General features: G+C 39.8%; 1 protein-coding gene across 2 annotated transcripts; it reads right to left on the reverse strand.

Annotated features, from left to right (window-relative positions):
- Positions 1-22,167: 22,167 nt before the first annotated feature.
- chst3a (carbohydrate (chondroitin 6) sulfotransferase 3a) lies at positions 22,168-27,901 on the reverse strand. 2 transcript variants are annotated; one of them, XM_058058570.2, is made up of 4 exons: positions 27,564-27,901; positions 24,573-24,701; positions 23,923-24,450; positions 22,168-23,661 (listed from the first exon to the last, which is right to left on the reverse strand). In XM_058058570.2, exons 2-4 carry the CDS (start codon positions 24,650-24,652, stop codon positions 22,965-22,967), a joined length of 1,305 nt encoding a protein of 434 aa, XP_057914553.2. In that variant the 5' UTR covers positions 24,653-24,701; positions 27,564-27,901; the 3' UTR covers positions 22,168-22,964. The 2 variants fall into 2 exon arrangements, with proteins under 2 accessions (XP_057914553.2, XP_057914552.2); XM_058058569.2 differs by having other exon boundaries at positions 23,923-24,465.

Consider the following 27,901-nt stretch of genomic DNA (forward strand, 5'->3'; position numbering starts at 1 on the left):
GATGCATGTTTTTCTTGAAATGTATATGGCCTCTTAGCAAGTCTACAAAATATGAAAGTTGCATCCTTTTAATCTCCGCGATGTGGCCCCTCGCTGGAAAAGGTTTGAACACCCCTGCCGTAAACAAACATCTCCCAGGTTGCAGCGCCTTCCGAGCCGTCTGATAAGTGGGGCAACAAAGTCAATTAGTTGTGTGATTATTAGTATGTGACAGTCGCTGGGTGGCGCAGATTAACTCCCAAGCCTTGAAGGGATGGGACGACAATCACGGGGGGGAACATGTCCGTCCGAGCAGAAAGTAAAGGTAGCGGAAAGGAACACAGCCTGTTCAATTCATTATCTTGCATTAATGAAGTTCTGCTTGATTAAGCGTTGACGCCTTCAAAAAGACCCGAAACCCTCCTGTATTATTTCCACCTGCGTGACATAACGGGCCACTTTTAGGTAAATGACAGAAATTGGCCCCTTATCTGTTATAAAGCGTTTGCCCCCTCGAAGCCTCAATGAATTCATTAACCGATCGGCCTCCCCCCACTTTAACCTCCAGGCCTCACCCATATTGACTGAAGGGAAAGCTTTATGTCCGGGGGGAGGAACAACATGGCCTTAAAAAGCGTCGCTGATGAAGTGTCTTTCCATGCCGGCTCCACAGAGCTGTAACTATTATTTTTGCACACTTCAACGCCGGCGACTGAGTGAGCTCACATGCACAATCGTGACCGTTTAGACGGCTATCATATGAAATAATTGTCACGATGAAGCAGGGGATCGATAGGACTTGTTCTCTGAAAGGCACCCATGCAATAAGTTGCTATTTCACACATAAAAGTGTATTTTTGTTATCAAATGGATGATTTCATTGACGGAATTGTTAGATTCCGCGTCCGTCATTAATCAAACTGGCTTTCTTTTTCTTCTCTGGCGTGATGGAACATCTTTGCTGCCTTTTGTGACAAATTGCACGTGCGATGTTTGCAGCTGCAATTACAGCGTAACAGCTGTTTGGGTAAATAAACAACGCATCCACGCATGTGCGCCGTACAGCTAAGTTTCACGCCAACTTGACCCCGACTTGCTCATCACGATGCTGGCGTACAAGGAACACCCCGGCAACTGAAAAACATACGGAAAAATAGCGGCTGCTTCTTTGGGGGCACTGATTTACACCATGCTAATCATGCTAACCATGCTAACCATTGCACCATGCACAATGAAACACGCTGCGCTAGTTTACTCGATTAATTCATCATTGAGATTCGCTTTTACCGTTTAAAATTGTACACCATATTACCATATTATTATGGAAGTAGGTAGGTGTTTTATTTCTTTTTATGTACTTCATTATTTGATGAGACAAAGAAATAATACTATTAATTATAATAATCATAACAATAATAATAATAATATTCATCATTAAGATTCGCTTTTACCATTTAAAATTGTAGACATTTTTTAGACAGTTACAAGACCTGACAATATTAAATTGTTATTAATTTTGGTATTTATTTCTTTGTGTGTATTTTGTATTTTATTGTTTGATGAGACAAACAAATAATAATAATGATAATAATCGTAACAATAATAATAATAGTCATTATTAACGTTCGCTTTTACCATTTAAAATTGTACACTATATTACATGGAAGTAGATAGGTGTTTTATTTTAGAATGCATTATTTATTGTAGACATTTTGTAGAGAATTACAAGACCTGACAATATTATTATATATATATTATTTGTATATTATTATATATATTACATATAGATTATAATATATATTATATTATTTATTTTGGTATTTATTTATTTTATGTACTTTATTATTTGATGAAACAAATAAATAATAATAATAATAACAATTATTATTATTATTATTATTATTATTATTTAATGAAAAGGTCGGGACCAACAACACAGATTCAGTTATCAGGGATGCCCCTGCAACATCTCCACATAGCCGGCTGCCGTTTAACGCCCCTGCACAACCTGAAGCTTCATTGTTCCATTGAAGGATCATGATGGCGCCCCCTCCACTGTACCGTGTGAAAAACATCTCAGATGGGATCTCCTTGTCATGCCAGTGACATTGGAAGCCATCAGGACCGTCAAGGGAGAAGAAAACTTTAACTTCCACCTTTCAATGTCCCGTGTTGCAAATTCCCAACGCCCAATTTTGTGGCGTTGATGGAGACGAGGACTTTGAAGGTGTTTTTTCTTCTCAAAAGCCTTCTCTGGCAGATGGCGTCTGATGTTTATCGGACTGCCTTTTGCCTTTGCCATCAAAAGAGGATGACAGTGGGAATACCTGAAAATGACATTTTAAGATCCAACGCTACAAATGTACGTTCTTTAGCATCAAACATATTAGAATGACTTGGTGAGCTAATGTTAAATGTTATTTCTGGGGGGATATAAAAGGATGAGCAGACCCCCCCACCCCTCCCCACATGGTGACATCCATCCTTGTCACCGGCGAGGCATCCGAGTGTACACTTCATTAAGAGTTTGCTAATATTTAAACACGCTAGGTGATGCAGTTCGCATCTGACCTCTAAATCGCCGTTTTAGCTTGATCATTAACAGACGGCCATGTTGCTTTTTTTTGCGCTTTGTTTTTTTTTAAATCAAGATTTTTCAACGGGTTTGGAATCCCTCCAGCAGAATGGCGACGTGTCAACATGTCAGCGCTGCACCGGCGCCGTGTTTCGGGCGCATGTTGAACAAGGTGGCGTGGGATTGCTCTCCGGTCCCTCACACCCCCCCACCCCGAAGGTGCTTGGAAGTCTGACTGGCCAACCCCCACCTCTTCCTGGCCCGGCGGGTGCTTGGGAGAGTTAGCTTAACAAACTGTAAAGGCTTCAACTGAGCAGCACACCAAGTGTTTTCCCTCCACAAAGGCAGCGGCTCCAAGCAATGTCATAAGCCTTTAATGAGATAGCTGATCTCCGCTAAAGAAGAAAAGAGCGGGAGGAAAAAGCTTCCCCTGTCCAGACATTGGCTATTTGAGTCAATGAGTAAAAAAAAAAAAAAAACAAAGAAGAAGAAGAAAGTGGATTCGGGTGGGGGCTGCCGGCCAACATGACAATGCTGCTCAATTAATTGGTGCAAAAGTGAAAATCCAATTAATGTGTATCAAGCTGGCACCTTTGCATGATGATGGCTCATTAGGAGACCAAGCCGAGGCTGGAGGAGTCAAAGGCTGGTGGAGCTGGAATGGGCTTAAGCCCCACTCATTAAAGCTCTGTCCTTCACAGTGGGACGGGGGGGCTTATTTATGCAACAGGTTGGAGACAAAACCCCAATGTAATGCTTGTTTCTTGGATTTAAAAGCAATGAATGACTAAATGGACTTTTGGAAAGGGGGGGGGGGGTGGGGGGGTTCTTGGGGCACACATGCAACAAATTTCCTGGATGCATACTTTTTTTAGGTAAATGGGTTCTATACTAACTACAGTGGAACCTCTGTGTATAAACGTAAATATTGTGTTGTACGGCTGTATAAACGTCTATAAACAGAAATATTGTGTTGTATGGCCGTGTATAAATGTAAATATTGTGTTGTACGAATGTGTATAAACGTAAATATTGTGTTGTATGGCCGTACAAATGTGTATAAACGTAAATATTGTGTTGTACAGCTGTATAAACATGTATAAACATAAGTATTGTGTTGTACGGCTGTATAAACGTGTATAAACATAAATATTGTGTCGTACGGATGTATAAACATGGAACCTACCAAAAGAAATACTAGACAATATTGCAATATGCAATATTTCATCAGACAAAAAAAGTTTTTTTCCACCTTTTTCTGTTCTTTAAAAATCAGCAGTAGACCAAAGATAAGTTTCAGGAAAATATCAGTTCCCAACTAAAAAGGGAGAACGCTATCTGTTTGTGAAAATATGCATTTTGTGGCAAATGTAACAAAATGTAACAAAATAAACAACCCAAACAGGGTTGTTTACAAGAAAATAACTATTTATTGACAAATATAACACCAAGAACGATTTAAAATTTTCACATTATGGTCGGAACGTGACATCCTCATTTTGCCTCTCTCGCAAAAAAAGGTAAACGACATATCAATACATCTCGGAATCAGCTGTTGCGCTTTATAAAACCATATAAATAGTTCATAGGTTCCAAAAGACTCAAACTGAAACATGAAAACTGAGGCAATTTTTCAAAGCGTATTAGCAAGGTTAGCAAGGTTAGCAAACATGTTTTCTACGCTCTCATTACCAAAATATCCCATTTAATATATAAATAAAGAATCCCACTTGAAAGAAAAGTCACCACCTCCATCAGCTGGAATAGGTGCAGATGCTGGAAGATCTTTTATCATGTGTATAATACAAATAAGGTCCCCTTTAACAACGAGGGATTCCGGAATTAGAGCCAATTGAAAGTGAGTGTGGTTATCTTCTTGATAGCCTCTGATACAACTTGTTTGATTTTCCGCACGCAAGCAACTGTTAAAAAACGCTTAATGGTCCTTTTTTTTTCCAGCGCTTACAAGAAGCCATGATTGCACTTCTGGCTACTTGTTAACGCCACCAAACACACACACACACACACACACACAGATGACAAATAAAGAATGTCGGGCCGTACTCTGGCAGCCCGCCCGCCCGCCCGCCCGCCCGCGCCTCTATGTCTAAGATTAATACTCTTGCCACACTCTCATAGAATAATGTCACTTTAATCTTGTTTGGGGCAAAATTGGAAGTGGAGTGTGTCTACTTGTTTCCCGAGATTACTTCATCTTTCTTTCGGCAGTGGCGTGTGACTCTGCCGCCTGCTGTCCCTATGGCGCTGGATGTCCCATTACCCTTCACACGCCGCAACTTTCTGCTGTTTGCACAACGCCGGACGTGGGAAGGCCACCTCCGTGTTGGGTCCGCTTGCCCCACCATTGCTTCCGAGTACGGGCCCTGGGGCTTTTCCTTCTTATTGTTTGTTTCGTGATTTGTTAAAAAATATATGTTATTTTTCTTATTGTTGTTGTCTATTAATATGAATTATTATTTAGACATAATAATATTATTATTAATATAATGCTTAATAAATAAATACATAAGATTAAATTAGATTAAATTAGATTAAATTAGATTAAATTAGATTAATTAGATTAAATTAGATTAAATTAGATCAAATTAGATTAAATTAGATTAAATTAGATTAATAAGGCATTCATGGTGATAATTAATCATTCATTCATGTTCTTTGCCGTTTGTCCTGAATAGGGTGCTATGGGAGGTATGCTGGAGCCTATCCCAGCTACTTTTGGGCAAGAGGCGGGGTACACCCTGGACCGGTCGCCAGCCAATCAAAGGTAAGTCATTTATTTCATCGGATATCTTACATTTTTATCGGAATTAATCAAGTCATCAAGTCATCCTTCACTACATCACTGTTCAATCATTTCTTCCTTACGTTTTGAAAATGAGTGAATGAATGACTGCTGATACTGATATCGATATTGATATCGATATCACATTTTGATACCGATTGCTAAAAAGCACTTTTAGTTTTGAAGGAAGCTTGTCTTAGCCGTTTGTCCTTTGTCTGCGTAAACAACCCAAGATGAAAATATCTTCCATGTGCAGTTGGAATGGCATGGGTGACTACATCTTCCTTCATCTCAAGCACAGACATTACAGCTTGATTTAGTAGCAATGTGTTCCGATGCTAACATCCCATTCGAAAAGTTAGCCAGATTGTTACCAATAAATACTTGCGTTACAATTTGTGTATTTCAATATATGGCTGAAACTTTGTAGCTTTTTATACAAGACTCTGATGAATTAAAATTTTATATCGTTTATATAATTTCATATCATGCTATACATTTCTCATTTTTTTACATCACAGCCAAGAAGAAAGAGCAAGCCGTCATGATGCCTCGCAGCGCAAACATCACCATGCAGGTTAGCAGACCCCTTTTTTTTTTGGTCTTCTCCCTGGGTCATTTACGGCGTCGTGTTAGCGCCTCTTTTTGCACCGTGTTGACCTCGTGAAGGCGCTGCAGCGAGCGAGCAGTAAATCTCTAATGAGGCTTGATGTAAATACCGCGTCGCACAAAATCACATCAATTCCTGGCGTAACAACTCGTCATGTGCTCACACACACTTCAACCAACTAAAAACACAACTAAATACACACACACACACACACACGAGTCGACCTTGTGTTCAATAGCCACAATTCACTGGCCTTCTTTATTGCTCATTGTCCTTCTTTTTTAATTGCAATGTAAATGATTCATCTTGACTGCCGCTTATTTGGCTAATTGTATTGTTTAGTGTTCTTGTTAGGAATATGATTTACACTTTATGGCCGCTGACGCTTCTTTAAGTGTACTTTGCATGGCGAGCCTTATGTTGTTTAGAAAAGAAGTGTGTGCGTGTGCGCTGGGGGGTGGGGGGGCGCACACACACCCCCTTCCTAATAATCTATTCTGTTCAGCCAGCTGCATACGTTGACAAATGTTTCCACTATGAAGTATTCATACGCAGTGTAGGGCTTTTAGAATAACCGGAAGAAAGTCATTCTATGTGGGAAAATCATTTCTTCTACACCGGGGCTCTCCAAAGTGTGGCCCGGGGGTCATCCGTGGCCCGTGGCTGTGCCGTAATTGGCCGGTGGAAAACTCTATAACTATAAACGACAACATGTCCACGTCATTTTTGACGTGGACATGACATAAAAATGTAATAAAAATTTGACAGGAGCCAAAACTCTCCACCAGCTTGTAATAATAATGTAATAATAATGCAATAATAATGCAATAATACTGCAATAATACTGCAATAATAATGCAATAATAATACAATAATAATGCAGAAATCATGCAATAATAATGCAACAATAATACAATAATAATAATAATGCAATAATAACGCAATAAAAACACAATAATAATACAATAATAATAATGCAATAATAATACAATAATAATGCAATAATAATGCAATAATAGTACAATAATAATGCAATAACAATGCAATAACATTACAATAATAATGCAATAATAATACAATAATAATGCAATAATAATGCAATATAATACAGTAATAATGCAATAATAATACAATAATAATGCAATAATAATACAATAATAATGCAAAAACAATGCAATAATAATGTTTTTTGTCCAAGCAAAGCATTTGGTTATGGCTCATTCATATCGCCATCGTTTGTTGGTGGACTCCAACGCCGCCATTAACGAGCCTTTTATTTCACCTCAACTTCACTTCCGCCATTGGCCTCCTTCACTCCCCCACAGCACCAAAACTCAGCCACCCGACCCGCCAACACACACACACACACACACACACATTCTTTAATGTGAAACAATGTGGCCGCCATGCGATGAAACACATTGCAAGTGCAAGACGGTCCGGCCGGAGGACGGAAGTTTCACATGAGATTAGTTTTGGTGGTGGAATGATGTCAACGTTTGGTTATTTCTTTTGCTAAAAACACCGGAAAGTCACAAAAGAATCACGGTTTCTATCATTTGTGTGTTTTTCTGCTTTGTTTTCAATAAGATGATGTTTTTCTAAATTCTAAGAAAGCTTTGATGGGCCTGAGCAGTCTGCAGAAAAACAAAATGACAGAAAACTTGAACAAATTCAGATTTTTGCAAGAAAAGATGTCTAATTTTTCCAAAAAGAACATCAACCAACAATAAGGTCAAAATATTGCGAGTCAGCATCCAAATATTTAAAGATTATAACTGGAATAAGGTTGGCTGGTTAGGTTAGTTCTAATTGTACAAGAATAAAGGCAAAATATTCTAACAATAAATGGTAAAATTATCATACAATTTTTATAATTTTACTGGAATAAAACAAACAAACAAAAACAAAAATAAACATATATAATAATATAATATGTAATAATATAAATATTATAGAATAAATAATAATATTGCAATAAACAAATAAAATGCTAAGTATCATGGGAATAAATTGTAATATTACTAGTAATAAAATAGTAATATTAAGATAAATATTTGTTTAGTTTTGTGAGAATTTATTGTAATATTACAATGACATAATGACATAATATTACATGTTATGACAATAAATTGTAGTATTAAAGTAGAAATGTGTAGTTTTTTGGTACTTTTATGGACTTTTATGGTAATATTACAATTTCAAACATTGAAAACAAAACCTAAATATTCAGAAAATTTATTGTAATATTACAGAAAATATGTGTACTTTTTTTATCTTTGTGAGAATACAATTCTATTTTTTTACAAAGACTAAAATGTTAAATACACCTTTATGAGAATAAATTGTAATATTACAGTAAAAATGTGTATTTTTGTAGAACATTAAAATTAAGCCAAAATATTATAAGAATAAATAGTAATATAATATTAGTAAAGATAGTTGAAAAATCTATCCAAAATATTATGACAATAAATGTTAATATTACAGTAAAAATGTGTTTTTTGTGGGTCTGATTAGTCCTACTACAAGACAATTTATAAAACAAAGCCTAAATATCATAATAAATGGTCATCTTAAGACTAAACCAATTTTTTGTGAGAAATGAATCGTATTATTGCAAAGGGAAAGAAGTTAAATTAAAAGCAAAACGTTATGAGACCAAATTGTAATATTACAGTAGGCGTGTCGTGTTTTTAAAAAATGACCTACAAATAGTGTATGAAATATAAATATCAAATAAAGCCAACGTGCAGCAGGCGTGATGTCTAAGTGTGGCGTTAAAGGACGGCTCGGCTGCCAGACGCCTCTGTTCCTGGCCAAATGACCACAGGCAGCCCAGGAATTTGCCCAGCATCCCGTCGGCCCGTTCCCATACATATATTGTTATAGCCAGAGCAGGCCGCGCTGATTGAATTTCTGACCTTTTGCTGGAATGGGAACGTAGACGGGGGGGTTGGTGGGGGCGTTGGGGGGGCTGAGGTACATTTCAATTTTTTTGCGTGTGTCATTTATGTCCTCAAATAACTACAGGCTAGGAAAGATCACAGCTCCGTTCAATTACGGTGCTTTGTAAAGGCTAAAGATGATGGCTGGGACATGGAACCTACAACGCTGAACATGGCTTCCGTATAATAAGACGGGGGGGGGGGGTCAACACAGCCTTTAAAGCACATCTGACTCGCACACGTGGGGGTTTATGACAATATTTTTCATATCATCAGAAGCCCAGCATGATGTTGGATAAAGCCTCGCTTTTTGTGGGGGTTCAAATTTAGCTAAAATATTCTAAAAAACAAAACCAAAGCCAAATAATATATGTAACATTAAAAAAAAATTCTTACAGATTTTGACTTTTGTTTATTGATACAAATTTCTGTGTGGCATTTGCATGTTCTGTACTCCCACTTCTTCCCACATTCCAAAAACATGTTAGCTTTAGCTTCATTGGCCACTCCAAATTGTCCATAGGTATGAATGTGAGTGTGAATGGTTGTTTGTCTATATGTGCCCTGTGATTGGCTGGGATAGGCTCCAGCATAAACTCACTACCTTAGAGAGGATTAACCAGCATAGTTGATGGATGGATTAATGGATAGATGGATGGACGGATAGACGGATGGATAGATGGATACATGCATGGATAATTTTTTTTAAGTACAGATGACTTTTTAGGTATTTTTTTTATTCATTTTTGGCATTTTTTCCAATACCAATTACTCTTTCGACATTTATTTTTTCAACATTAATTAGTGCTTTAAAAATGTATACCAATTAATTGTATCTTTTTTGTAATACTGGTTACTTTTCTACTTTGAAGTTCTTTTTCCCAGTACAGACCAGTTTTACAGTACTTTTTTGTTTGTGTTTTTTAGACAGATACCAATTTATTTTGGATTTTTTTTTAATATATATTGTTTTTACAGTATGGATTACTTTTGAGGGTTTTTTGTTTTGTTTTCAATGCCAATACCGATAATGTTCAGCATTATTTTCCGATATTTGTTACTTTTGTGTTTTTTTTCCCTTTTTCTTTTTCTACTTTTTAGATATTTTTAATGCCATTGCCAATTAATTTGGGCATTTATTTTCAATACCAATTACTTAATACCGATTATGATTTTGGTATTTTTTTAAATATTGATGCCAACTTTAGCATTTTTTTTTCATTTTTAGCAATTTTAGCATTTCTGATACTGATTACTTTTCTGCTTTGTCTTTTTTCCGAGTACAGATTTTCTTTTTAAATACTGATACCAATTCATTTTGTCATTTTTCCCACTAATACCAGTTAGTATTAGTTTTTGCATTTTCATCCCAATAAAACGCATACTGGCCATTTAATATTTTGATTGTTTTGTTCATACCAGATCAGTTATATCAAATTACGGTACTGTATTTCTACACAATATGCAGTAACTTCAATAGCTTCATTGCTAGCACAAAGGGACAACGATAACAATAACAAAACATAACAAAAGACAACAAAGATTTGCAAGGATGTACTAAATGATGGTAAATGTACATGAGTGAACTACACCGGTCGTAGCTGAGGATGGAGATTAGCAATAAGTAGGAATAACATCTTCTTCTACCTACTCCTTTTCAGGCACGTTGGTTGGTGCAAACGTAAACATGCGTGTACGTCAGCCTAACTAAGCCGTGACCAAACACCGAAGTCACCATGCAGGCTCGTTTGGGCCGCTTAGTACACAAAATGTTGTCAAAGAGAAGGCGGGCAAACTTGGCCGCCAATCAAGTTGACATTAAAAAGTGCTGACAGTTGTGTGGGGAGGGGGGGGGGGAGTTCCCACTTTCATGTGGCCCCCGAGTCTCCCACCGTGGACGCTTCATCTCATTTGAATCACACGCTAAAACATTCCTCCATCGGCTTGTTCTCTTTTCCCCCCACGTTTGACTCCTTTCTTTCAGTTCTGACCCCTTTGAAGCGAAGGTGCTTGACTCCCATCATGGACGCCGCCCGGCATCGGGGTCGGCCTCCTGTCCAAGCGTTCCCAGAAAGAAATGAGCGTGTACTCCGGTGTACTCTCACTTCACTGCTGGTGTACTTTGGAAGGAAAACATGTTTTTTTTTTTTTATTTGATTTGTCTGTGGAACTTTTGTTCCTGACTGTGGAGTCCTCCTGCTTCCTTGGTGCAGACCTCTGCTGCCCCTTAGCGGTAAGAACCGGAACTGGAAAAGGATGGCAGTTCAACTCTACTTCCTGTTTCATGGAACAAAGTTACCAAAACTTGCTTTTGTATCAGTGATGAAGAGTCATGTGATCAGTTTCACTTGACGTTTTTGCAGCTGGTGTGTTCATGCGTCATGTGATGGCGTCTGCATGTTGTCGTCTTTCCGTCCTTCACGTCCCAAATTCGTAGTGGGGGTGTTTGACCTTCAAAAGGACATTTACTGTAAGAAGAAAATGTAGAATGAGAACTTCGCCATTTTGGACTCGGTGTCAGTTTGTGTTTTTTTCATGCTTTTAGAGCGTGTGTGTGTGTGTGTGTGTGTATGTGTGTGTGTGTGTGTGTGTGTATAATCCCATTAGCGGTGCTTATCCTACCCGGGCCTCAAGATGGCTAGCATCTCTATCAAAACTCCTGATGAATTCTGTAGATTTTTCCACCAATAATACGTAAATGTAATACATTTGGTTTGATACACACTTTTGTATTTTTTTTCTGAGTGTGTGTGTATTTTTGTTTGTCGTTTAAGTCTCAAACGTAAGCATTTTTCATCTATTTGATGCCAAAAAAAGAGAAAGGTTTGTAAATGATCAGGTTGGATTATTTCCAGTCAATGCTGCCCCCTAGTGGCAGGCATAGGTTGCTGCTCCTTGTTTAAAGCCAGCCAACTGCTGTACATCAAATCATGATTGTATCATATCAATACCGGAAATGCAGTTATAAAATTGTGCTGCCGCCATTTTTTTTATTAAATTAAATTAAATACATCCATAACCAGAAGTAGTAATAACTAAGAATGTCGCAAGGTCACGCAAGATTAAAACGTGACAAGATGTCTCGTTTATGGGCATACATGAATGAATTACACAATAAAAGAAAGTGGATAAATTGTCATGTGACTGCTTTCCTCAGAGTTCACTCTGTGCATTGGTTTCAGCACGTTTGTTCCATAGAACAACGGCATGAACGGAGTAAGCCCTTTTGTCTGTAATACTGTCTCTTTGTTCTCAGTGGGTGGAGGCGGGGCCACTAGCATACACACAGAGTGCAGAAGAGTGTAACGTCGTAGATATATATATTGTTATATATTTTTATATTAAAGTTTTGTTAAAATCTTGTCTGGTGACACCCTTAGTAATACTACTAATATAGTACTACTTCTTGATAGTCATGTAAAAAGAGACTATTGCATGGTTAGAGTTCATTATGCAGTAGATTTCCGCATAAGTAAGACAGCTTGACGTTCACGTCCTCCTCTGATTTCAGATCAACGTTTGCAATAAAAGTCACAGTCGTGATGACGAGATGAGGTTCATCTGCTCTCGTTGACCTCACACGCGTGTTAAACACGTGTCAAGGTTAACATGATGGCCGCTCGCCACCGATAACGAACGATAACCCAAGATGACGATCGAACAGTTGGAGTCTCGGTCTAGAACAGGGGTGGGCAAACTACGGCCCGGGGGCCACATCCGGCCCGCCAAGTGTTTGAATACGGACCGCCCAATCTTTCCAAAGTATTTCATTTAAACTCAACATACAACCTGGCATCATGGCCTGAGCCAACCTTTTGATGGTTTTAGCAATTTTGTTTTTTGACATGGTCTGTTTATTATTATTATTATTATTATTATTATTATTATTATTATTATTATTATTATTATTATTATTATTATTATTATTATTATTATTATTATTATTATTATTAGGTTATTATAATTATTATTAGAACTGTTATGATTATTATAATTATTATATTAATGCTAATTATTATATTAATTATATATAATATTATTGTTATATTTGCATATTTTACATAATAATAATATAATAATTATTATTGTAATTTTATTGTAATTATTATAATATTTTCTTATTTTTAAAATATTTAAATATAAATATAAAATAATAAATAATAATAGCAGATTGCATGACAATTTTACAGATACAATAATACCAGGTGGACTGTTACGTGTAAAATATATAGTCTGCCCCCCCCCCACGTAAATTTTGTCATATCAATGCGGCCCGCGAGTCAAAAAGTTTGCCCACCCCTGGTCTAGAAGTTATATACAAGTTTCACTTTTGCATCTATACGCTGCGTTCAAGGACATGCAAAAAAGTCATCACTTGAGGAAAGAAACATCAGCAGTACATCATAAATATAACATTATGTACTGTATGCTGTACATTGGTCTGCAGTATTACTGCATTAGTACTAATATTGATAATTGTTGATTATCGTTGCTGATATTTACTACCATGAAGATATTTGTACGCACTTAAAAAAAAAAAAAACAATCCCACGCTGTCATTTAAGACGAGGTGGGGGGGGTAGAGTGTCTTGAGGCATCATTTATGAGAGAGGTTAAAGGTCAAAGGAGGACAATGACCGCCAATTAGTTCCTGGTGAACACTAAGAGGCTGGTTTTCTTCTTCGGGATGAAGTAGCTTCCAGGAGTATTTGATAGTATAACTATGTTGTACTTTGCAGGTGCTTGGAAAGAATACACTATTAGTCGATTGTCTAAGAAAATGCTAAGTTGGCGCCCCTTTGGGGGCAAATTTCAGGGACAAATGGAAGGCCGGAGAGGAAGTGTGTGCAACCTCGAGGTATCCCGAGGTATCCCGAGGTGTTAAGTTGCTTTTTGTGAGTATTAGTACACGCACTTAACCTTCATTCCCCTGCCGCAGACCCCTTGGGCTTGTTAGCGCAGAAATACAGCTGCTCTTTTCTCTCCTTTGCCGAAACTCGTCAAGGAGACAATACGTCGGGAAGTAGGAGATAAAGTTGCCGGGCGCTGTGTTTATTTGCTGTGTCAAGGATTGAGAGATTACACCGCTGCTACGCGGCAGAGGAAGAGGAATCCGGCCCGGCGTTCCCTCGGGGCGAAAACATCCCTTGAAGAGGCCGAGGAGGATTACTGACACTCGCATTAAGAGCTGCAAATCCTGACGTGGGAGCAGAGTCATCATCGGTTAATTTTGTCGAAGTGGCGCTCATATTGGGAATATGAAATTCCCAGTGGATGATGTTCATATCTTTGTCTTTTCCAATCAATCCTTCCCTTCAATCCTCTTGGCCTCCCAGTCTGCCCACTCGGTAGTGATGGTAACTCAAAGCCGCAAGTTGTCAGCGGCGTGATTGATCACCCGTAGATAAACATCAGATAGAACAGGACAGACATTGATGCCCCACAGGAAGTTGGAGTTGTCACACAAACGCGTACACGAGCCTGAGTGAAGGAAGCGTCTGCCAAAATAGCAAACGGAGAAGTGGATTGGATGCCTGGGACTGACGTGGCCAACCAGCAGACCAGATGCCGGCTCTTTGGGATTCTGCTTGATGACCACAGCCTGGATTCTGGAGGAATCAATCAATTATCCCAGTTTTGCCTTTCCAACATATTCTCCTGCATGGATGCTAAAAATGTGGAGGAAACTACTCAGGTATTTTTTTTGTTTTGTTTTTTTTTTACATTTTTTCACCTTTTTTTTTTTACATTTTTTTGTTACTCTGATACTTACCTTTTCTGGCTTTTTAAAAATTATTATCATATAAATGATTACTTTTATGGTCCTTTTTGGCCACTCATATTTTTCATAGGGCTGCACGTTGGTTGAGTGGTTAGCGCACAGACCTCAGAGTTCAATCCCACCCTCTGCCATCCATCACATGTTCTCCCCGTGCATGCGTGGGTTTTCTCTACGGTTTCCTCCCACATTCCAAAAACATGCTAGCTCAGGGGTGGGCAAACTACGGCCCGGGGGCCACATCCGGCCCGCCGAGTGTTTGAATACGGCCCGCCCAATCTATTATATTAATGTTAATTATTCTATTAATTATATATAATATTATTGTTATATTTGCATATTTTACATAATAATAATATAATAATTATTATTTAAATTTTATTGTAATTATTTGAATATTTTATTATTTTTAAAATATTTAAATATAAATATAAAATAATAAATAATAATAGCAGATTGCATGACAATTTTACAGATACAATAATACCAGGTGGACTGTTACGTGTAAAATATATAGTCTGCCCCCCCCCCCCCCGTAAATTTTGTCATATCAATGCGGCCCGCGAGTCAAAAAGTTTGCCCACCCCTGTGCTAGCTTCATTAGTTTCGACTCCAAATTGTCCATAGGTATGAATGTGAGTGTGAATGGTTGTTTGTCTATATGTGCCCTGTGATTGGCTGACCACCAGTCCAGGGTGAACCCCGCCTCTTCTCCAGATGATGCTGGGATAGGCTCCAGCACCCCCTGCGACCCTCGTGAGGATAAACGGTAGAAAATGAATGAATGAATGAATATTTGTTGTACTTTCAGTCGATACTTTATTTTGACACAGTGTAACCATAACAGTCGAACAGTCAATCAAATGTGGTATTTATGATCAACTTACATCTTAATGTATCTATATAAGAAAGTAAGTTGCACCGTCTTATAATACAGTAATATGCCATTTGTTTCATAGTAGGTTTTCTATGAAAACATAAAAATTAGGGGCTTGTTATGATGTCATACAGATAAATTTGATAAGATTAACTGATACAAAAAACAAACACTCCAATGAGGCTGCTGTGGGGGGGGGGGGGGGGGGGTAGGCTGATTGAATATACTTCTTCACATAGTACTGTGAAAACAGGAGTTTTAAGACTACCAAGCATTGGCAGCCATTTTTAGGGGGCAGAGCTTTCCACAGTCTTGGCCCGGTCTCGTCTCGGGCTCCACCTGTTGGAACTGGTCCTCGGACCTCAATGAGTTAAATAACAGCTCCTCTCCCATTACGGCCTGCTTCCAATCAATGCCCCCCCCCCCTCCTTGTTGTGGCTTAGGTATGATAAATAGTCACGTTTTTTTTTTTTGCATGTAGGCAAATGGATAGGGGGTAAAGCATCCTGCCCTGAGGCACACCAAACATCAGAAGAGGGTCAACTATTCTCTGTTGTTGGTTCGACCACCTTGTGAATTGTGAGCAGGAAACAAATGTGTGACTTTTTGAACAATGTCCGTCCCAGCGGGTCACATGACACTCCCTCACCTGTTCCCGTCACTAGCTGGAGACCCGATGCCATACTTAAGAAAAGGGGAGGGAAAGAAAATGCGCCAGAGGTGAATGGTCAGGGCGACAAAAGGGGGGGGGGGGGCAGGAAGAAAAGCATGAGCGCCTTTTATGTGTATTGCGACTGATTTCCGAGTGCTTCACAGTCGCTGTGTTTTACCTTTAATTAAAACAGTCACAAGTTCCATCGAGCGGCGAATCAAAGGGTGAGCACGCCGTGAAGCAGATTCAACTCTGTAACCCCGATTATGTGTGTGTGTGTGTGTGTGTGTGTGTGTGTGTGTGTGTGTGTGTGTTTGGCGACTGACTGGGATGAAGCGGATTTAAGCAGGGCCCATTCCCATGGCCAGTCACTCAGGACTGGTCATTGCTCTCCTGCCGAGACATGAAAACATGACAAGTTGTTAGAGCGACTGACTGAAACCGGCTCAAGATGACATTTAGTGGAACCATAACATACGGTTCAGGCCGCTACGCCCCTTCAGGAACCTCAAAGCAACACAAAAGTGTTTGTCAGTCATGTGTATCCGTGAGGCCAAACTAACATTTGATTGATTTTATGAATTGAAAGTGCAAATCCAAGGGACACTATTAGCCCGCTGATATATTTAATCATCAATTGTATAGCCTATTCATTCAAAACTGAAAAAAAATATTTGTATTCATTGATAGATAGACTTTCTTTATTGTCATTGCACAATAACACAGCAGTGAAATTACCAACGAAATGTTGTTGCCTGGCTCCCGTATAATAATAAATAATAAATAATAATGTGGAGAATAAACAGATGACATCAAATATCAACAATGTACAGCGTAAACAGTACTTTGTACATATAGTTTAAATAATTTTGAATAAATAACAATAATTTAAAGTCTATCTGATTATAGCTGAGGCCTTCAACCACATTTATCGGTATGACATCATAATTCCCTCATATCCCATAATTATTGTGCACCCTAATCCATATACTAAAACAGTGCAGTATTGTTCCTGGATGAATTGGATTGACATCATTTCCTTCAGTGAATGTTTTTCTACTTTTCCGACCTTTTGTAAAAAAAAAAAAAAACAGATATTTTATTAATATCTATAATAGAACTGATATCATTTAGAGCTAAAAGATCCCCTTTAATCCCCCAAAACCTCAAAGTATGGCCAGGGTATGGAGATCCATCTTCCCCGGACCCAACGACGACCCTGCCGTGTGTCGGCATCCTACGTTGTGGCTTCTCCGGTGACAAACCTTGTCATGTCCCAGCACAACAATACCGAGGCAATAAAAGCAAACCAGAGAATAGATTCCGCTCGCTCCACTTGGGATCTCTGTTGTGTGTCTTTGTCATACTTGGACTCTGGACCCGATCCCCCTGCAGCCTGCTGACCCAACGCTTTCCACACCATTTCACTCCTTTACTGCTTCTTACATCCACTCCTCATCAATTATAAAACACCCATTGGGTGGCTGATTAAAAATGCAACATGAGGTTTTTTGCTCGCTCACGCCACAAAACGGGTTTTGTCTAGGCAGGCGGACTCGGGAGTCCCCTCTCGAGTTCTCTCAAGAAGGGAAAGTCGGAAAAGAATGAACAAGGCCTTGAATTATGCAAGGCAGATTCAAAAGAGGAAGAAATTGCCAGTCATAGCAACTTGAGAAGGTCGGCCCCGCAGATTGATTGACGGAGGGGTGCCTCCAACGTGACTGCAGGTAAGGTGACGCTGAAGTCACTAGAACCTTCTCTTGAAGTTTGCTCCAGTAATCCCTCATAGTCCCAGACACCACAGTGATAAGTATGATTTCTTCTTTACGTACTGATGGCATAGAGAACCTTTTTACGTCCTCCTAAATACGAGTTTTAACTGGATTAGGGCCTTCATACAGTCACCTAAATTGTAAATAAAATAATACAAAATATAACTATGTTTCAAAATTGAAAAAATAATTAAACAAAAAAATATTTTGTTATTTTGTGTGTATATCTGTTGTCCATGTGTATATATGTAGTACTTGTGTCACGCCCAGCATGGTGCCAACGTGACAATTTGTGTATTTGTCATTGTTATGTCCCATTTCCTGTTTCATGCCTTTATTTTGCAGCACTTCCGTTTTGCTGTGTCCTGTATTCTGTTGACTTCATCCTCGTTCATCTGGCGCACCTGTTGCTAATTTTAGTTACGCTTCTATTGAGTTCAGGTTGGTTTGTTTTAACATTGCTCGTAATTGCGAGATGCCACTGCACTGCAGTTATTAATAATTATTAATTTTCCCTGCGCTTGAGTCCTGCTCTCTGAATCCTGGAGTCGTCGCCACAACACAATGTATGCTAGCTTGTCTTGCACAACGATTTGAACACGACTCTAATATCACCTTGGTAACACTTTGAGTTTACGATGTGTTATTTATTGGTGCTCTTCACTGTGTCACAATGACGGAGGGGGGGGTTTGTGTGGGACAGGTGCTGTGATGTCCAGAGTACTATTGTATTGAATTGTATTGAATCAACATGGCTGCTAACACAGGAAGGAGGAAACAATGCTTGGTGACAATGTATCACAGGAGGGTGAGCACTTGTGCGCATGCGTGTTGACGTGTTATGTTTAGTGTGTTTATAGTAATGAGCACATTTGGGAACGTAAATGCCACTCTTTGGCATCTGGATGCTGACCAGGCGTGATACTTTTAAATACATCTACTGCCATCTTGTGGTGTTACAACTTAAAATGTTTTCTAACTGGGGCTAATTAGTAGTTACTAGTCATTATTTGGGGATTAGTGCTGCTGGCCTTCACCCTCTTTGATGTGGACATGTTTTACACTTCCGCCCTCTAGAGCGTCACGGAGGGGTAAAAACCGCCTGACCTACGACACAACACGTATTAATAGAAATGCATCATGCTATAAATGAACCTTGCACATATGAGCACTCACTCAAAAGATGCCTTCACGTACATGTGATACGGCTGCGTTCTTATAGAACACACTGTCATCCTGTGGGGTCTGCTGCCCTCTGCAGGACGAACACGCAAGAGCAAGTCATAACTGGTAGTCAGTCTTGTATAACTTCATAAGCATCAATGGATTCAATGATTTGATGAATTATGATGGTTTCATGTTTTTTCCCTGCAGGTATTCCAGAGAGCCGGGCTATCTGTGCAATACTGGCAAAGGGCTCCGGCAAACACAAGCCCTCTCTGTCGGCCGGGGCAGGCCCAGCCGGATGGAGGCATATGAGGCCACTCAGTGTTCCCGTCCAACCTCAGGATTTATTTACCTTCCATGCAGGGGCAGCCAAGAAGATGGAGGATGCTTAAGCACGGGTATGTGTGTATCCATACAGTGTGTGTGTTTACCAGATGTGTAGCACTGAGGCCTGGTGTACTACTACATGCTATGCTTTACTTTTATTTACGATATTGTGCTCTCGAAAATTGAGCCCTTATAAACACTTAAAATACATGCAAAAATATCCTTTGGGGTGAAAGAAAATCTTACCTGATAAAGATGTATGTATGTAGTGTACCAGAGGATGTTTCAGAGATGCACGAAGTGGGGGTGAACGTTTCCTGTTTCCTTTGCCCCCTCTCCCTTGCCCTCACGTGCACAGACACTTTCATTGAACGTGCTGTTGCATACGAGCACGCCGTGTTCATCTGCTATAGTAAGCCAGCGTCTCCCCACCATGCTAGCGGTGCCAAATTATTAGTCAATTATCCGACCGACGAAAGTGAGCTAGTCTTGCAGGAAAAAAAAAAAATGGGCTAATAACTATAAAAGCAATCTTCACTCGCTAAATGTACTGCAAAAAAGGTCAGTAAGGATAATTCATAATGCCGCCTATAGAGAACATACTAACTCCTTATTTCTAAAATCACAAATACTTCAACTTGCTGATATAGTTAATCTTTGAACAGCTAAAATAATGCATAAGGCTAAAAATAACCAATTAGCTAAAAATGTCATCCAATACTTCTCTACAAGAGAGGAGAAATATGATCTCAGGGAAGAACTACATTTGAAACACTTCTATGCTAGGACTACGTTAAAAAGCCATAGCATTTCAGTATGTGGAATCAAACTATGGAATGGATTGCGTAAGGAAATCAAACAATGCACAACGATGAGCCCATTCAAGAAACAGTACAATAATACAATGGTACCCATTATGTCATTGGATGCTCATATCACCTCGTACTTCGGTACAAGGTACATTATTAAAAAAACAACAACCTTAAACTATATTATGGAAAGCAGGAAGTGAACAAATGTAACAGTTACTGATTGTAAAAGTACCAGATGGAGGGGTAGGATTTAATAAGCTTTACTTCTTCCTACTCCTTTTGGACATGTGGAACTGGGAACTGATTATGGGATGCATCAATTGTAATCTGATGCATGTTCAAATGAAATAAAACCATTACCAAAATAATTGCAATGTAAATTCCAGTTAGATTTTATGATCATTATTTATTATGGTTGTGAGAAATCCCCATACTACATTGCTACATGACCTTATACTTTGAGTTAAAAAATCACATCTGGAATACAGAAAGTGAATAAAGTATTGAATAAAGTAGTGAATAAAGTATTGCAATAGAAACAAATCTTGAACAAACCTTTAAGTTCCAACTTGCCCTGAAAGTTGTGTGACGCCTCAGAATGCAGAGTTCAGATGTGACCTTTCAACAACAAGGGACGCTTATACTTCCACGAACATACTTTCATGGAAAATAGTAATTTCCCAACAGAGTGGGTGTGAAAGAGTCAACTGTATGACTACCTCCATACTTACTTAAATACTGTACTTATCCTTAGACACTTGTTGCAATGCTTTCATGTTGATGTTTTAAAGCCGAGGATGGTAGAGGCCCACACGTATATGCACCCCCGATGCATATCCCTTTTCATCAGCCAAACGGCAATTTGAGCTGCGCCCGAGCCAAAGTGAACACAATGCAGCGATTGATGCCGAGTCACAGTGGATACCTTTTATAAAGCATCAAGAGGGACACTTCACGCTACAGCACCTGGGTTTTACTTCAAGACCGAGGCTACTACACTAAGACCTTTTACGCTCAAATCCTGCCCTCTGACTCCCCACAACCGTGCAGAGACCCACAAAGGCATGGAGTGTGTTGCATCAGGGTTAGGCTGCTCAGTGTAAAAGTGCGGAAAAGTTGTTTTTGGTGCTGGAATTTAAACAGATTAAAAATACTTTTAGTAAGCCCTATTGGGAAGGTGCTACTTTGTTTGTTTGGCTTTATGATAAAAAAAAAAACGATACTGCGATTCAATTATTGCTCCCTCTCGATATTGCGTTTTTTCCAGAAATTAATTCATGACAAAATAAATAATATGTAATATTCTGGTCAATAGGCGGCAGTAATGACACAAAACATTACCTTGCAAGAAGTCAGCCATGGCATGTCCGACATGATTGAGTGGAAAAAAGTTATTCTATTCCATGTGGAAGTGGTACATTCTTGGCTTTTTAAGTTTAAATGATTTTATACTTAGCTAGTTAGCCAGTGTTGTAAACATTGACTAATAGGAGTGTAAAGGCCACTGTAGGGGTGTTATTTCATGTCTGCAGAGCTTTAATAATGTTAAAAATCTATTTAGAAAGTGATGCTCTCAGTGTGCCATGGGATCTGACTGCGCACTGTCCACTCACGACTGCTTTGGAGGCAGTGGGAATAGAAACCGCAGAACAATACGTGCTTTCACTTTTAAGCCCCCAAATACCAGAAGGTTTGTCACCAGTCAATAAATGAATTGAATAAATGAATGACATTTGAATAAATGTCACCAAGAGGTCTGGAAATTCTGCAAGTTAGGGTCCCGGGGTCCTCCTGGTCATGATGATGATCTGATGAAGAAGCATATCCGATGAGGCAAACCAGTTGAACAAAGAACTTTATTCCAAGCCTGCCTGAGCGAAGGCTAGGTCAGCCTGGAGAGCTCAGCGAGCAGTCAGACTTAAAGATTTGCAAAGCGTTACGTCAACCTGTTGTCTCGAAGTTGGGCTCTTTTCCTTACAAGGTCAAGACTCGTGTAGCTTTGACGACTGTCACGTCTATGGAATCATGGCGCCAACCAGGCGCGTCAAAGGGAGGTGCAGGGGCCTCACTAAAATCATATCGCAGGTCAGGTATGGGAGGTGTTATTGTTCACTTTCTTTACGGTGTCATGACAACAAAAGCCATCATTTGATCTTTCTCATGTTTATACTGGATCTAGAATCTATAATAACTTTAGACTCCAACAATACTTCACACATTAAAATACTTGGATTATAAATCTTGCTAAAGACTTCAAACTGTAGGTCACATCAGCATTCCATTCAACGGCATTTGGTTGGATTCTTCTGTGGCATTGCTACATTTGCTTTACCTGAGTACCAAGCCAACAGTTATTCTACATCTATTTGTTTTGTGGAGCAATCACAGCCTTATCATAAATATTGACATGCAGTACACACATAGACAAACCCACACAACAACAGGAGTCAATCCCGGACAATTGAAATATAATAAGATATCGGTAAAATCTCTTTTCATTAATGAGGTGTAAATATGTCTTCTCAATGGCCATAGAAGAACATAAATAGGTGGTTTAAACATTCAGTGTTCCGAGGAGGCACCTTGTAGGCAGCGTAGGCATTTTGGTCTGTGCAGTGAAGGCTTCTCCGGCTCAAATTCATACACACACACACCCTCACATTTTACAGAAAGGTCTTGTCCTCCACCAAACTGATGGACTTATTGAGGAGCATCTTTGCATCGTCTACAAACTTGTAGCCAAACAGCTTCATGGTTGGTCCGCAGAGTTGCTGCACCATCTGAGCCAGTGTGAAAGGAACGCTGAATCTCCATTTCTCTGCCTGCTCCGATGAGTTCTTCTGCGTGGAGTAGATCCCGCTGGCTCCCTGCAAGGCCTGGGTGTTCCTCAGAATCCACTCCCGAGTTTGGGGACTGAAGGGGATCCCGGCGAATCTGTATATCTCCTCTGCTTTCTGCATGGGGTCGCGAGCGATGTCCTCGTAACGCACCAACATGTAGCGTTTCCTCAACCAGCGAGGTTGACTCAGCCCTAACTCGGCAGACCATCTGATGTTGTCACAGTTTCCCTGGAGCTTCTTAACCTCGTCGTTGTTCTCGGGCACCCGGCCGGTCTGCACCAGCGCCTTCCATGTTTGGTAATTTGAGGAGAACGCCACCATGCGTGACGCCAATATTGCACGTGGGTCGCGGACTAGCTGAATAATTTTAATGTTCAGGCGTGGGTCCTCCACCAGAGGCCGCAGGGTTTCCCACTGATGGACACGGACGGTCTTGATGGCGTGGTGTTGTTTGGTGAGGCAGGACTGGGAAGCCAGGGTCAAGTTGAGCGGGCCGCAGCGCCGATTTTTGCAGGCATACCTAAAACAAGAGTAGAGAGACGCAGTATAAGCCAGTACTATAGTACTATATACTATAGAAACACTAATGAAGCAGTTCCAGTGACAATTGCGTGTAAATGCAGGAATTAATGTGTTTTCGATAACTGAAGTTCAAACTCCATCAGAGTTGGAGACGACCTGGTACTCACTTGTGTTGCCAGATATTTAGATGATAATGAAAGGATTTCCGATGAAAAAACAAAAACATCTGTGACACAAATCTTCGCTGAGTCGACCATACCTCTCAAAAACGTCCTTGACGACGGGAGTGCAGACATTTTCCTCGCACAGCGATGAACTGGACTCTCGACGGAACAGCGATGGCGTCACGTGGTTCTGGGGAGGCGGTGAGATGTACTTCTCCAGGGGAGAGTAATCGCACAGGAAGAGGCCGCGAAGTACGTCATGGTAAATTCCTGGCAACTGGCTGCCATTGTTGTTGTTGTCTGTCATGGTGGTCAACATGCGTTCTACGTGCCACAAAGGCTCAAAGAGGTAGAACATATTGTCTCCGTGCTGGTTGAAGAATTCACCCACGAATGAAGAACCTGATCTCGTGGTGGCCATGAGTAGGATGTGCTTGCGACCACCATTCGGATTTTCCAGTTCTTCCTCATGCTGCTCCTCCTCTGTTTGGTTGGCGTTACTCTTTTTCGTAGCATTGACTTCGGAGAATGCGGTCAGACTGTTTTGTGTCGTGTTGCCATAATCCAGCGGAGATTGCGGCGTCTGCTGCGGTGTTTGCCTCTGCATCATCTTATCAGACACCCTGGTGAGAAACCAACTGAATTAGATGAAAAAAACATTAGCAAAGGAGGCAGCGGACAAGCACTAAAATTTCTTGAGTGTTTTATTATCAGCTAAATGAAATGCATAGGTGTAAGAGTGTACCTTGATATAATGTTGCTTTCCTTTTCGATGATGACCAGAGCCACGATAAAGATGAAGACGATGGCATATTTGATCTTCATTGTTTGAGTCCTGCCGTGGCAACTCGAGTTCTAGAGGATCAGTGTGCGGCTTCATTCGGCACCAAAGAAGACAATAGGAATGTTCAAGAACGGCACAACAAAAGCAAAAAAAATGGTAAACATCCAGTTACATCAATGTACAGCGGATCCACTAAACCGGTCCGTTGATTCGTATTGTGTGAATTCCCATGTTTACTGTATTTTCATATTTCCCCATTGAAAATTAATGGGCAATTTATTTGGTGCCCCTTCTGGTGGGAAATCATTTAATCATGTTCCATTACTGTAACATTCTGCTTACTCTCCGGGGTGATACGGTTCAGGAGGTGGAGTGGCTGTTTCCCATCTTGATGGTTGCTGGTTCGATCCTCAGTCTCGCTGTAATTTAATAAACTTATTTCTATATGTCAACATTCATTTTGTGGGCCTTGCCCCGGTTAGCAAGATTTAAACTAGACATGTGATGATAAAAATGCTGTTTAGTTGTAAACTAAAATATTGACAAGTTGTCAAAGAAGCAAAAATGCAAACATGTTAGTGACACGACCCTCCTGATTTAGTTAGCAGATGGGTTTACCTGATGCGAAACCTCAGGAATGTGCAAGGATTTTTCACACCAAGCAGCTTTTGTATCCTTCTGGGGCCCTCAGAAAAAGGCCATTTAGATGGATGGGCGAGGGGGGGGGGGTAATGCAAACAGTCAAGTCATCTGTTTGATTTCAACACAGACCAGCCCAAAAACGTGGATGTATGTGTTAGGGCTGCACAATTATTATTTTTTTTTATCAATATTCATATCACGATTATTGATCAGGATAATTCATTAGGTTATATTATGACCTATATTATTAGGTTATACATAGTTTGTTTGCACTTTGTATTTCGTACAGTAAATACAGCACAAAAAAATTCACTTTGTGAACGACAACTTAAAAAGATCTGATTTTAACGACGCATTAGAGCTTGCTTATTAATTGTTAATATCACTGACAATCATCTTAATTTAAGCCAAAAATCCTATTAAGGGTACATAGAAAACGATTTAGATATTTGAGTTCAGCTCATGAAAAATGGGTGCTAAACAAACGTGCTGTATTTATATTTTTGTTGAGTGTAGCTTCCCAAAAGGGATAACAGTGAAATCTGTAAATGGTAGTGGTGGTGAGGTACATCTGTAGGTAGGTTGACAACAACTACCTCCCCAACCACCATCATTCATGTGAAGCCTCAATTTAAAACTCCTTTTTTCGTGTTGTCTCGTAACTCTGAAGGACACCAAGGCTCAGAATTTAGTTTCTTATCGTATCTTCTTGCAAGTATGTGCTACGCCCTTGGTTGTTATGACAACTGCCTTTGGAATAAATCAGCTTTTACTCAGTTGCTGTCTCGGAGTGAGACAATGAGCTATTGTTATTAAGGCTTAGTGCGACCTAAAGAAATTAATTCACAAACGACCACAACCACCCCCACCTTTAAGATGTTATCAGCAGGGCCGTTAGTGCGCTTCATTGCATAGCTAAGCCTCCATTGGCTGCATGGTCTTTCTTATATTCTAAATACTTTTGTATAAAAAGAACCCCAGTACGAATTTTACAGCTTTTAAATTATTATTTAATGGTTAAGCCCAAAAGGTTTATGTATTTTGTATAAATTAAAATTGAGCATAAAATGATTTCAATACAAATACAGGAAGGCATTCAGACGTTGCAATGACATGTAGTATTCTACACTGACCACTAGGTGTCAGTAATGTTACATTGGTGCATGAGACTAAAGCTACCACAGGAAGTACCACACAGAAGCAGGAAGTACAAAAAGAAACAACTCTGACACAAGCTGTAGATGTTGTGAGGTCGACAGGTGGCGAAGCATCTGCAGTAATTCGATCGCTGAGCCGATCGATCGATGTTCCCACCCTCAGCTTCGGGTCTTGGGATACTGATCCTTCAAATCAACAGGAGCCAGTTGAGGTGGCTCGGGCGTCTCGTACGGCTATCTTCTGGGCATGCCCAGTCAGGGGAAGGGGGCCGCGGGGAAGACAGAGTACACCCACAGTTGGCCTGGGAACCCTACCCCTCCATCTGGTACTTTTACAATCAGTAACTGGTACATTTGTTCACTTCCTGCTTTCTTAATATATATTTTTTTAATTTTATTTTTGTCACGTACCGATATTATTGATATTATATTATATACTATCGGTATACGTACCGATAATATAGGCATCACTTTGAGACTCGAGACTTTTTGTGGTTTTGACATTTTACGTTGCAGATCCCCCGAAAATGGTTTAAAATATTAAAAATCCGTCTGAATCTAAGATACACGGCGCTGAGAAGCAACAATCTCGTGCCCCCCCCGCCTTGGCATTAATAAATAGAAGTGAATGTTGCAGAGATAAGGCGGATGTGGGATTCAAACAGCATCCAGTACATCCTGTATAGAAATGAGATGACAGCTGGACGCTCATTGACATGCGGATGCTTTTGTAATACGTCCATCACTGGAACTTTGGCTTCTTTTCATACATCGCTTCCTGTTTGGAAGTAAAGGAAGTATAAAAGTAGTATAAAAGGTTCTTTTTAGAACGTAATGCATGGTTGCAGGAATTGACTGTAGTAGCGGATTAATTCCATGCCATATAGGGGGAGGGGGCGTTGAATGGAAGCATTTCACACATCACCACCTCCAGTGAATGAATACATCACATCATGAATATTGCTGCATGCTAACCAGTTGTGCAACATATGAAACACATCTGGATATATGTTATTAAAGGACAATTTATCATCTTCTATGATGGAAAACATGACTAATGGTTCAATGCAACTGAATAACTACATTCAATTCATTCAGGGGGGGCTTATTTTTATATTAAAGTAATAATTTGTATAAATATTATTATACCAACCATTACGTTGCTCTGTCTGCCTGTCGTCGTGGCCGAGCGGCGTGATGGTGGGGGAAACGTCGTCCACGGAGCATCTCGCTGCATTGTCTCCGGCAAGGACACACTGCCTCATTGTGTCCACCACAGGAGAAGCGAGAAGGAGACCAAACCAGAAGATCTTTTTTTTTAACCTTCTCAAAATTGAGCGTTAACCAGCTCGCATCAGATGAAAAAGTTCTCCTCAAAGTTTCCCTCACTAAAGCGTCTAAAAGTGAGACGTTTGCTACTTTTTCTTGTCCTCCGTCTGATTTTGCGCGCAGTCCGAAAGCACGCCGCCGATGAGCATTCAGCTGAACGGA

Source organism: Doryrhamphus excisus, linkage group LG20, assembly GCF_037039965.1.
Source record: "Doryrhamphus excisus strain RoL-2023G ecotype Guam linkage group LG20, RoL_Dexc_Guam_v1.1, whole genome shotgun sequence".
In the NCBI taxonomy this organism is placed as follows: Eukaryota; Metazoa; Chordata; class Actinopteri; order Syngnathiformes; family Syngnathidae; genus Doryrhamphus; species Doryrhamphus excisus.